General features: G+C 39.6%; 1 protein-coding gene across 1 annotated transcript in view; it reads left to right on the top strand.

Annotated features, from left to right (window-relative positions):
* The window catches only part of SLIT3 (slit guidance ligand 3), a 195,073-nt gene that overhangs the window by 86,700 nt on the left and 95,240 nt on the right, over nucleotides 1–13,133 (top strand). The window contains exons 12-14 of the mRNA XM_033141837.1: nucleotides 3,720–3,870; nucleotides 4,796–4,870; nucleotides 12,839–12,982. Of these exons, the coding sequence (XP_032997728.1) occupies nucleotides 3,720–3,870; nucleotides 4,796–4,870; nucleotides 12,839–12,982 (370 nt within the window). The remainder of the gene's footprint in view (nucleotides 1–3,719; nucleotides 3,871–4,795; nucleotides 4,871–12,838; nucleotides 12,983–13,133) is intronic.

Here is a 13,133-nt window from a genome sequence, read left to right as displayed (position 1 = left end):
GGTTCGAATCCCTGTGACAGGGTGAGCTCCCGTTGCTTGGTCCCAGCTGCTGCCTACCTAGCAGTTCGAAAGCACGTCAAGTGTAAGTAGATAAATAGATACCGTTCCGGTGGGAAGGTAAACGGCATTTCCGTGCGCTGCTCTGGCTCGCCAGAAGTGGCTTAGTAAGTGGATCAGATGGTTTTCTTGAGTTTGCTGCCATCCTCTCCCTAGCCACCAAGGAAAATGGAATAGTCTGGCATATGGGATTAGAAGGAATGGAGCTACATTTTTAGTAGATTTCAAAAATTGGTTTCAGAATTGTATTTCAAATTAGCTGTTTGAGTAGCATAAAATTTGAAACTATTATATGTGTAAATAGAAGTACCGGTAAAGTATTTAAAAGTGATTTTATGGACCAGGTCATTGAAAAGCTTTTATTTGAATACTGAAGTTGCAAAAAAAAAAAAAGTATTTTCATGTTATGCTGAAGTTTTCAAGGTAATATTATATTCTGAGCCTCCTCTGCAGGGCTCCCCAATCTTGATTTTTATGATTTGCACATAATACTTAATGTTGTACCTCTTGAATTGCACCATATCCACTTTAAACCTCATGGGAACCTGCTGATAAAGTAATGTATGTAGAGATGGACGGACACCTATAACTGGTAATGCAACCAGATGGCTGGCTTTCACATTAGTTTCTATAATAGGAATAACATGATGGAGCAGCCACCTGTCCAAGTGATCTCAAGGCTCAAGTTAAGTAGTAAATTTCCTCTCTTTGGCAGTTGATTGCTGCTGCCTTGCAGGTTGATGGGTAGCCTGGAGTACTTGATGGTGGCATGTGGTGTTTATCACTTTACATTGCATGGCCTCTAGATAATCCATATTTAAAATTTTAATATACACATATATTTATACATAAGCAGTAACCTTTCTTTTTCCCTACTGTTGCTACATCACCTGTACTAAACATGAGTGTGGAGATACCATGCCCTTGCCCTGTCCATAGCATCCCAAATCCTTGTGCATTGGATCCAAAGATTCAGTGCCAATGGTCGAAGCATTAAGATGGCATGCAATGTTTTGGAGTGGGGCACTGGGGGCTTGGAATCTGCTGGATCCTAAGACTTGCAGATCCCCTGGGGTGGGTGGGCAAAAACCAGAGGAAAAACCCTCCCACCTTCTGCCCTCATTGATAGGAGCCAATGGGATTTGGAATGCTATGGAGGGTATGCCTCTCTGTGCCTCCCTGGCCCTCCCCTGGCATCTCACAAAATACTAAAAACATAAAAATAACTCATAATGTAACTTCAAACCATAAAACCAAAATCCATAAAACATTTAAGATCCAGGCATTCAGTGAATGAAGAATTATTCAGTGCAAAGCTGAGTGGTTTACATGCTTCAGTGTGTGATTGTTTGCATGCCTGTTTTCAGGGAATAAGGGGTGCAGGGTCTGTTTCTTAGATGAAAACACAGCTTTCTCCTTCCCCTGCCTAATCTCACTTTGCTCCATTGTTTGAAGTACTTTTGAACCAACTTAGCTCTGAAAGTGAGACAGGCTGGGAGTATTGGGGGGGGGGGCTGCATGAAGCAGCACAGCAAGGCAGAGGAGGGTTTAGTTTCCCTCACCCATACACAGCTTTTCAAGTAAAAAAACGCAGCAGCCTCCATCTGCTGCTTTATACATAAATGGGGAAGACACATGAATAAATACATGTGACTTGCCTTGTCACATCTATTTTGGCTCCAAGGCATGCATACTAAAAGTGAGAGAAAAGGAGAGGGAATTGTTTCGTTTCATTTTACATACCCAGCGTTCGTGATGGTGGTGTTATGTTACAAGTGGTAATGTGTAGCTCATTTTCCTTTCTGTATCATAGTCTCATATTTGGTGTAATATTTATTAGTTTTCCCTGTAGCAGCACTTATTAGGTGTTGTGTGATTTAAAGAAACCAAAGTATTTCTGAAGTAAGTAGGAAGGAAGCTATTCCACTCCTATCGATATAAAAACTAAAGAAGTTGAGTTAATTAGCTGAGGCAATTCAGTGCATCTGTGACTTAGCTGTGATTCGAACCCAGTTCTCACCTTCATTTTCAGCAAAAACATTACACCGATTAACCAATCACATATGATTGGTTGCCTCAGAAGCCTTGTGCATGTGAAGATTATCCTTGATCAAATCTTTGAATCCTGTCCTATATGTTTGATTTTAACCAGATGGTGCAAAACGTAGGCTATAAACAAAATATTTAGATGTCATCATTTTGCTGGATACAGTAGAGATGAAAGATTAATGCAAGTGGGACCTGCAACAAAATGTTGCAGTGTCTCTTGTCCACTAAATACACTGATCCTGTTCAGGGTTCTAATGTCCTTCTCAAGATTGCCAGAAGGTAGCTGTAAGCTCAAGCAGGTAAATCTGTGTGTTTCCCCTTTTCCTTCTGGCTTCAAAAACTTGTTTATATGGAGCTTTCTATGTGGCAGTTTTTGAAGATGTGTATATTTTCTGCACAGCTCTGTTCTGTTGCCATTGCAGGTGCTAGTGATGTTCTCAAACTGGAACGTTAAAGCTAAAATTAATCCAAATCTCTGTACGCAAATGCCATCTTACATTCAGGTTTTTACTGAGGACCATTTCAAACTCTTGCAGTTTCATTGATCAATCCTTACAGGGACTCTGACTTGGGCCCCATGTTATGGGTGCCCAATGGCACTTGTGACATAATGTCACGTTTCTACCGGAAATTTCAGTTTCTACCGGAAGTTGCATTGGAGCCCTGTGTTGTGGGTGCCCTGGCACCCAGGGCCCCCTAGATCTGGCGCCCATTATCCCTTCCAATCCTTTCCCTCCCCAAAATTATTCTTATGGAAAGTTATTGTTTTCAGATAAATGAATTTGACACTGGTAAATCAGTGTTCTGACTGCAACTGGCTTATAGAGTCCTAGAAAAGTTAAGAATGATTAGGTTTGTTAGGATGGTTGGACATCACAAATTATTTCAGAGACATATTTAGTTGTTTCCATAATTAACTATGAAGTGAGTGGGCAAATATTGCATGATTGGATCTGTGCTGCCAACTATTTGATTGCATATCCATTAATATTTTGGCTGCCATAAGCACAAGGATCACATTCAAACCTCCAAGTAATATTTCAAAAAAGAAAATAGAAGCTGAAAAGATTGATTTGCTGAGACTAAATAAAAAGGCATTTCATTAAAACAAGTCAAAGGGGGTCTGAGTTGTAGTACAATAGCAGGCTGAAGTAGGCAATTCATCTTAAATGTACACCATACCTATGATGATTAAAGTAGAAACGTTTGCATGTTGCTTTCAACTGCAGTGTTGTCTGTTAAAATATTTATCCTTGCAAAGCAAACTACAGTAGTTGGTTTTAAACATATATGTTGTTTCTAAGTGGATTGTATGCCTTATATTTCTGTCAGTATTTGTTCTAACATGCTATTTGGTATACAATGATGGATATTAATACCATAACAAATATTTTCCAAACGGTGAAAAGACACTGGAATAGTCCTCTGAGAGACAAGATGGTCCCTGATTTCTGAAACTACATTGAAGTGAATTATGCAAAACATTTCGAGCATAGTCTGGACTGATTCTTATGGACTTCCCTAAGTAAATGGAAATTCTCTCTTCTCCAACTCTTACTCCCGACAGTTATTTTATAACTAGCTATTTACCTGGAAAAACTTCTATTTTGCAGGTTCAGAAGACTACAGGAGTAAGTTCAGTGGAGAGTGCTTCATGGACCTTGTCTGTCCTGAAAAGTGCCGCTGCGAGGGAACAATTGTAGACTGTTCTAATCAAAAGCTCACTCGACTTCCCAGTCACCTTCCAGAATATACCACAGACCTGTAAGTCTGGCACTTTTGTCAAAAAAATATAGAATACTTAATTATGAAAATATTTCAGTTGTTCCTTCCTGCTTTGCTATCTGAGCTTACACATTTTCAAAGTTATCAAACTATAATGTGTGGATCTTGTGGTGCAATTGCCATATTGAGGACTGATATTTAGTGAAAACAAAAACAAAAAATAAAAACATTCCTTCCAGTAGCACCTTAGAAACCAACTAAGTTTGTTCTTCGTATGAGCTTTCGTGTGCATGCACACTTCTTCAGATACCTGAAGAAAGCTCATACCAAGAACAAACTTAGTTGGTCTCTAAGGTGCTACTGGAAGGAATTTTATTATTATTATTTTGTTTTGACTATGGCAGACCAACACAGCAACCTACCTGTAACTGATATTTAATGGTACTACTTTGGAGGAAATGAAAATCTGTCTAGTACAGCTTTATACATTAGAACATTTAATGTGTATCAAATATGGCAGTTTATGTTTAAATTCATATGCACATTTTATCATGCTTTTGCATTTTTATTTACCGGTATTCGTGTTATATTTATTTATGCAAACTTACTGCACACCATAATTTTCAAAGGCTGTGAAAATTGCAGTTTATAGTAGCATTTATATTCTGCCTTTCCTACAAGAAGCTCAAGGCAGTCTATATGTCCCTCCTACTCCATTTTATTCTCACAATAACCCTGTGAACATATACTGAGAGAGAGGACAGAGCTAAGGTTATCCTCTGAGCTATGTGGGATTTTGCATCTGGGCCTCCCCAGCACTAGTTGAGCATCTTAACCCCTACATCACGCTGACAATAGCTCTTTGCAGTAAATATTTGTGTGACAAATTTACATAACATGTACATAATATGTAGGTTCATCTGAGGCCTAATGTGTTTTACATGCTTCTATTGTTTTTCATAAGGCGTTTACATGATAATGACATTTCTGTACTGGAAGCTACTGGAATATTCAAGAAACTCCCAAGCCTAAGGAAGATGTAAGTTAATCACTTTTTTATTTTAAATACCGATGTGTTATTACGTACGATGATTTAGGCAGGAAGCCTTAGCACATTTACTAGGGAGTAAGCCCCATTGAGCCTAGTGTGCTTTGGTAAGCATACAAAGAAGGATCTGGCTGCTCAAAATGATGCTACATAAAGAAGGCTTGCTGCTTCAACAGGTATTTTGCTGCTGAACCAGATGAAAGCAAACTGTTGAACTACATAATCATAATAAAAAGCATTGTTCTTTCATTTATTAAAATCATTTCTGTAAGGTCCTCGGTTTGTTGCTCATGAGTAAGCAGGCAAAACTCCAAGTTTCCTTTAATAGTTTTATTGTGCAAACTATGTACAGTGCAGAGCTAATAAGTTCATGTCTGTATCAAGCATCATCAGAATCCGGGAATGGCCCCTTCCGGTTCTGACCCCAACAAAAGAGTTTCAGTATACGGAAACCCCGCTTCTCATCCTTTCGTTTCACCCCTCAATGCCTTTGGGGCGCCGGAAGCTGCACGTCTCCTTCATCGCCCCTTGAGCTAGGGGAGTGCAGGGTCTCTCCAGCATCCTCAGAGCCTCTTCCCTCCATACCCTGAAATGCATGCCCCTCCCCACTGGAAGCTTCGCTGCTTCCTCTGCTGCCAGAGGAGGTGCTGCTGGTCAGGTGGGGCCGGGGCTCTCTGTAGCATCCTGAGAGCCCTTCCACCACCTTGCGCTGCACCGGGGACAGTTCCTTGGCATTTTCTATCTGGCCTTTCTGCCTCAACGTCATCCCAAAACTGACTTAAAATGATGGCATATAGTTTTAACAAGGAAACTTTAGACCTGCCTGTACATAATTGTCTTAGGTGCAGAATGACCCAAAATATGGCGTATGTTCTTTTTGTGGATAGCACACCAATTGGGCAGCTGCTGTTAGTTTCCCACTCAATTTTCTCATGGCAAAAAGAATACTTGTACCACCAAGAGTAAAGCAAATATTCACATTACTCCTGTGAAGGAAAGTTTTGATTTGTGGTGCAGTCGTTACTTTGCATCATGGGTTGTGCAGAATATTTGTATCCTTGAGAAAAGTATTACACAAATCAAACTTGGTATATGTTTTTAAAGTTATGTTAAATTCCGTGGTATAGCAAGTTGGTTCTTATCTGACCTTGCTGTTGAGCTTGCAAGGCTACATTCACATCTGAAATGAATTAATAATGTGCTAATACTAAATTGCCTGTACCTGATGCCCAGAGTCAAAGTTAAAGGAAATCATAGAGATTATATTTATGTATTGACGTCTCTCTTTCTCTTTTCCCATGTCCACAAATAGTGAAACATCTGGTGCTCACTGTTCATTCCAGGCTACGCAAAGGTCTCAATTCCAAGGGTGGCTTGGATCACTTTGCTCAGTTCTAGTCCAGCTAGTGTGTGTCTGATGGAGCTTTGTAGATCTTGATCACAAAAATAATGGGGGAATTTATATAGCTTTGTAAAACTGCCATAAAATCACTTTAATTTAGAGCCCAGAAACCTAAAGTAGAAAATACCGGTATATATCAGGATCAACTGACAAACTTTTGAATGTTGTAGTTAGTTTAAAAATATACACATACCTTGATTTTCTTTTTCTTCTCTTTTTTTACTTAATTTCATGTGAGATTTTATTAATCTGGAACTGGAACTGTCCTCTTTTTGCATTTTGATTTTTAAGGAGTAGGGACAGTTGGACAGAGCCACAATGCTTTTCAATCAATATGGTGTGGAATAGCCGTGTTCCTATTTAGCATTTTATGTTTTATGAAGCAATAAATTATCTGTGCCCTACTCTTGGCAGACGATAAGAATTTAAGAGTACAGGTGCAGTTCAGATGCCTGTTTTCTGGCAGCAAGAGGTAATAGTGCCTTGCATTTCATCATAAAACAGTCTCATTAAGATACACCATAGATGCCTCCAAGCAGAAAACTCTCAGGTTTTTTTAATTATATTTTAAAGCTCTCCCTTACCTGTATGCTTTTTTTGTCCCTTGAGAAGTAGGATATATTGTGCTCCATATTGCAGTGTTAAAGACAGACTTAAATTTCCTTGTGCACATGATTATTTCCTAAAAACCGTGAGTCAGGGTTGCTCTTGCCAACTCCTGCTCATTAGAATTCTGAAACTAATTCTATTTTGTGAAATAGTGTGAAACCCAAAAGCACTTAAACACAGATTTATAACAAATAATTTCATGTTTATCCAAAATGCCTCTAGTGTATCAAACCCCTCTTTCTCCATGTACTCACCTTTCCTACTAGCAACTAAATTAAGTGGTTTATTAGTCACACAACTTATTTACTTATTTTTTATCCACTTCTCTTTCACCATGATGCACACAGATTATTTCAAAAGCAAACAGAGAAATACCCAAACCCACCCTGAAAAAAATTGCAATGAAAACTATTTTACCAGATATTAAAATCCAGCAGTTAAATTCATCACAAAGTGAACACAAAATTGAGAGGCCTGCGCTAATAATAAGTTTTCACCTGGCACTAAAAATAAAATAAAGATGGTTCCAAGCGAACTTCATGTTCTTATTGTTATAGGCTTTTTAAAAATTTGACTTATAACAAAAAGGGGTTGCTGCAACTTAGCACAGAAAGATAGCGCTACTTTTCACAGTGTAAATAAAATGGGTAAGAACAATTGTCTTCTCCACATGGGAGTTAGTGAATAATGCACAACAGTAACTTTTGCTAAAAGTTACTTTTAAAAATTATTACCGTATATACTTGAGTATAAGCCTAGTTTTTCAGCACATTTTTTGTGCTGAAAAAGCTGCCCTCGGCTTATACTTGAGTGGGGCGGGCGGTGGGGGGTGGCAAGAAAGAAGCCCTTTCTCTCCGCTCGTGCCGCCACCCACTCACCCCAGTCAACCATTCCTTAAGAAGCGTACAAGAATGGCGTTTCTTTACTCTCCCCAGGCAGCTTGTTCCATTCCTGAACTGCTTGCATAAATGCAAACTTGGCAAAGGAGGAAGAGGAAGGAGCAGCCCAAAAGGCTGCTTTCAGGCTGCTCGTTCCTCCTCCTCCTCCACAGCGGCAAAGGTGAACCGGCTTATACTCGAGTCAATAAGATTTCCCAGGTTTTTGTAGGAAAATTAGGTGCCTCGGTTTATATTCGAGTCGGCTTATACTCGGGTATATACGGTATATAGCCATTACCGGTATATGTGTTGCAGCAGCAGGACCAGAGGAGAAGCAAAAATGGCAATACCGGTAATCTCTGCGGGAGCCTGCACTTTCATGCTATGCCATAATTTGACCACTGTCAGTGAACAGATTAGAACAGGCAACCAGGATCGAATCACCTATTCTCATTCTAGAATTATCCTTGTTAATTGTATAGTATTACAGAAGGACTATTACTTGCATGCAAAAGTGACAGTAGTGGTAGGCCCAGAACAGATGATGGATTTCTGTATTAAGGTATTATGGTCGTTCCATCATCACCTGCACTTCTGCTTGTTGGACAGAAGAATCTCTCCATTCCTTCCCCCATGTGTGGTTCTGGGGGCTTCCCCAACCCTCCAGGGCAGATTTGGGGGAGGTATTGGGGAGGCAGGTGAATCCTTGTTGTGCTAGCAGCTAGCTGAATCCTTGCACTGGCTTCTGCAAGCATCCTAAGATAGGAACATAGGAAGCTACCTTATACTGAGTCAGACCATTGGCTCCATCTAGTGCAATGTTGTCTGTAATGACTAGCTGATGTTCTCCAGAGTTTCAAGCAAGCTTCTCTCCCAGCAGTATCTGGAGATGCTGCTGATTGAACCTGGGACCTTCTGTGTGCAAAGCAGATGCTCTGCCTCTGAGTTACAGCCCTTCCCCATAGTGTGGTAGGAGCAATAAAAGATTGTGGGAGAGTACCTGGAAATAAGGCACTACTGTTAAGGAAATTTTAAATTGATTTACCTACACCAGTCTGAAGATGTCAACTTTTATGCTGAAAATGATACAACAGTATTCTAGATACCTCTGTATCCATTTTTTGGCACTTATACTGTGCCAGAAGTAAAATCTGTTATACCTTGAAGCTTTAATAGAGTAATATCTCTAAACATTAAATCTCTCCAGCTTTCCCCATTTTCTCTCTGTCCACAGTATCAAAGGAGGCAAAGCAATACCTAGATAATAAGACAACTTAAAATGCATTATTGGTATGCAATAACAGTATATATGGAGCAGCATTCACTTGGAGCCTTTGTCTGTTCTGTCAATAAGTCATGTGCTTAAGTGGACCCAAAGGATTCATTGACACAATTGATTTCAGGGTCAACTGTGCCTGCTTTTAAGAAGTCCCTTGGTACAAATTTACATGATAGCTCATCATGAATACTGAAAAGCCATTAGATGCTTGCCTCTAATGAATGTAAACTGCAAGCGCTTAGGAGGAAAAGAATATCTGAATATAATACTAGCATGCTGAGTGCTTGCTTGTGGAAAATATTTCATGAGCTTGGGGGGGGGGGATCTCTCCTGTGTCACTGTTACGTAAAATGTTGGCAGAACTTGGGAGTTTAGTGTCAATTCACAAAATACATTTTGCACATTATTATGTTACCTGCCATGAAATACATGCATCTGTGTGAAACTATTTATTATAGTTTGGATTAGGCATTTCAAACTTGATCCATAATGTTAATCACCTGAACATGTCTTGCATCAAGTAAGGGTATATCATCTCAGCCTTTGGCAGCTACAAGAAACTTTCATTTGTTTCATGTGGAAGCCATCCACTAAATGCTAAATCCAATATTTATCAGCTTTTGGCATTCCAGTTCCAGTTCTTTCTTTTAGAAAGTCTCTTCCCCACGTAGCAGTGTAGCTTCCCATCTTGTGGAAGAGCTTTCCATTTAAAAACACCCCTAATCTAGAGAAATGGGACGCGGGTGGCGCTGTGGGTTAAACCACAGAGCCTAGGGCTTGCTGATCAGAAGGTCGGCGGTTCGAATCCCCGCAACGGGGTGAGCTCCTGTTGTTCGGTCCCAGCTGCTGCCCACCTAGCAGTTCGAAAGCACGTCAAAGTACAAGTAGATAAATAGGTACCGCTTCGGCAGGAAGGTAAACGGCGTTTCCGTGTGCTGCTCTGGTTCTCCAGAAGCGGCTTTGTCATGCTGGCCACATGACCCGGAAGCTGTATGCCGGCTCTCTCGGCCAGTAACGCGAGATGAGTGCCGCAACCCCAGAGTCGTCCGCGACTGGACCTAATGGTCAGTGGTCCCTTTACCATTAATCTAGAGAAGCTCTATTTGTGAAAGTTCTTGCAGAATACTTTACACATTTTTTTTCTTAACATGACTCAGTAGAATTCCATGTTGCAACCTGTATCTTCCTTACTCATCTAGTCTCCTGTACACAACCACTGTCACATTTACTGCTTTTGCATGTAACACTAAATAATGATTTAGCACTATGTGCATGAGCCTCCCACTAGGCCAGGTGGAGGACTTTTGACAAGTTTAATTTCACTTATGCTATACATCACAGCTTAGTGTTATATTCAAACAAGGAATCCTGATTCATAATACTGGGTAATTTAATGAGGCAGTTTCATAAACCATAGTCTGAATTTGCCTTAGGAAAGTGACCCAAAAAATTTAAACCCAAATTTTTAGCTTGAAATTAATGCAAAGCAGTAAAAGTAAAATTAAGCTCCTTCCTCTTGGCTGCACAGTAGTAGAATGAATGAATCTTTATTTTCATCAGCCATTGGCCATAGCAATGAAACAACAATATGATATACAAAGAACAGAAATAAAAAGTCAATTATATAAAATACATTTTAGGGTTTGGAATCAATAGTCAAATAGTGGGTCTTATTCTAATTGCCCCAGCTAAAAACCTTTGCACAGTAGAAGAAGGGTGGAGGGGTAATGCATGCATCCTGACACCTCACTTGGGGTTGTTTTCACTCATCCATGCAGAGCTAAACTATGGTTTAGTGTTACATGTTAACCAGGCCATCGCAAGGCTGTACTGCTGCTTGTGGATGAGTCCACAGCATACCACTGACATACGTACTGTACACTTTTCTCTCAAAGTTTTTTTGGATCCAGGCCATTATGTGTGTGTTTTTTAATTAGAATAAAACAAAAATGAATATTTAAAAGGATAGATTGGGTTGGAAAAATACTATCTAGAAAGGGAAAAAAGGTATCTTAATTAGCCAACTTGAGTCACTGAACCTGAAAGCATGCATAAAGTCAAGGTTGTTCCTCCTCTGAGATTTTACAGGTATGGGCACATTCTTATTATTCATACTGCTTGTAAAAGCATGGGCAAGTGTGACATGATCATTACTACCTATTTGCGGCCTCCTCAGAGATACAATTAACCTATGTACTTGGTTGTTGTTTTTTTACTGTATATTTGCCCATATAAATAAATTTCACAAGCATGCACCTGTGTCTGTTAAATGTAATGAGAATAGTGGCTCTAAGTGGCACTGATCATTAGACAAGAATACAGTACATGATAGCAGCAAAAGGAGCACTTGCATTATCTGAAGATTTTAAAGAGATGCTTAACTAAATTTTTCATCAGACAACAGCTCAGTACCAGATGAAATGCATCTGTCATAATATTGTTTCTAAGCTGTCTCTGACATTAAACATAAACTCTAATCTCTATAGTTTGGTTAGAAGTAAAAAGGCATGAAGCTGCTTTAAGAGACATGGGGGGGGAGCAGCTCATATTATTGTGGTTATTTTTGTGCTTTATTGTTGCCGCTGCTTCCTTCACTTACTGACTCAGACTGCAAGAGGGGTGATGGGTCACAAGCTGTGCAGCCAGGCTGTCTCTGCTGTTCAGTAGACAGAAACCAGGCTACCAGTTACTCATACGAAGCCTAACCCCAGCCTTCAAAATTACTTTCACCCAAAAATAACTATTACAAATTATAGACTTCTCATCACATACAAGCCTGATCTGTGCTGCTGGCATGTTCGCAATGAATTCTATGCAATTGTTGTCTCTTATAAGTAAAACTGAGTTTTATGGCTGGCTGATGTATGTCCATCTTTAAGCAGCGGCTTAAATACATTTCCTCTCTCACCTATTTGTCACATAAGCCCCTCTCCTCCATTTTTGTTTGTTCCTATTTCCATATTTCCTTCTCTACCTCACATCTTTTAAGACTGTAATTCAGTGAACCGGGCCTGTTCTGTATTTTACCATTTTGTGTACAACACTTAGGTTTGGGAATTTTCTGGTTCTTGTTTTTTTTTAGTGTGGCAATGTAAAGTTTTTATTACTTGCTTGCAGCTAGTCTTTCAGAAAACACCACAAGGTTCTCCCTTAACCTTGATGGCATTATATTTTCTATACCAGGATTCACTATTCAGGAAATTCATGCTGACTTGGTTCAGGGTGAAATGACTGGGAACGTGTCAATTGGAAAAGCGTGCAGCTGCTATGTAAAATAAAAATAAAAATTCTAAGCTTAATTAATGGAAATAGTGGATGATTTGGGGGTTTAATATTGCAGGATTTCCTGGATTTTCTACCTGCAGTCAAACTTCAGGTGTTCCTGTGCGATAGTATATATATTGAACATAAAAATAACCTGCAAAGAAAAATAGATTCTTAGGATGGAAGCAACCTTGCTGCTATGCAAGCACAATGTCACCAATTACAGCTTTACATTGGTGGTGGCCTGTAATTAAAGGCAGATATGCTGGTAAACATATCAAGGAACTGTGTGCTAGTCCCTTGATTTCATGTCATGCATACCTTTGAAATAATGGGAGGTGTGATAAAAGTTGAAAATGAGGGCAGCTTTGACAGCAGGAAATACCTCGACTTCTATACTTTTAGTACAAGTTATACCGATTGTTTGCTCCTTTCACTGTCCAGTACAAGCATGTCTGTATTTGTATTATAGAAAGCACGTAGCCTTCTTAAATAATATTGCCTATCTAATTTGTTTCCACTTTCAGAAACCTGAGTAACAACAAGATCAAAGAGATTCGTGAAGGCACTTTTGATGGAGCAGCAGGGGTTCAGGAACTGATGTTGACAGGGAATCAGCTGGAATCTGTGCATGGGCGAATGTTTAGAGGTCTCACAGGGCTCAAGACGCTGTAAGTATAAAACCTTGTTTTTTTTATTTTGGTAGGGAACGGGGACAGAGGAAAGAAACAACTGTTATCTATTGGCTGATTGATCACTTATAATGTGAATCACTGATGCAGTAAATCAGTGCTCCTGGTTTTGACAGCAGCCTTTTTGGGA

This window comes from Lacerta agilis, chromosome 2 (genome assembly GCF_009819535.1).
Source record: "Lacerta agilis isolate rLacAgi1 chromosome 2, rLacAgi1.pri, whole genome shotgun sequence".
In the NCBI taxonomy this organism is placed as follows: Eukaryota; Metazoa; Chordata; class Lepidosauria; order Squamata; family Lacertidae; genus Lacerta; species Lacerta agilis.
This window is presented reverse-complemented; position numbering and strand designations above follow the sequence as displayed.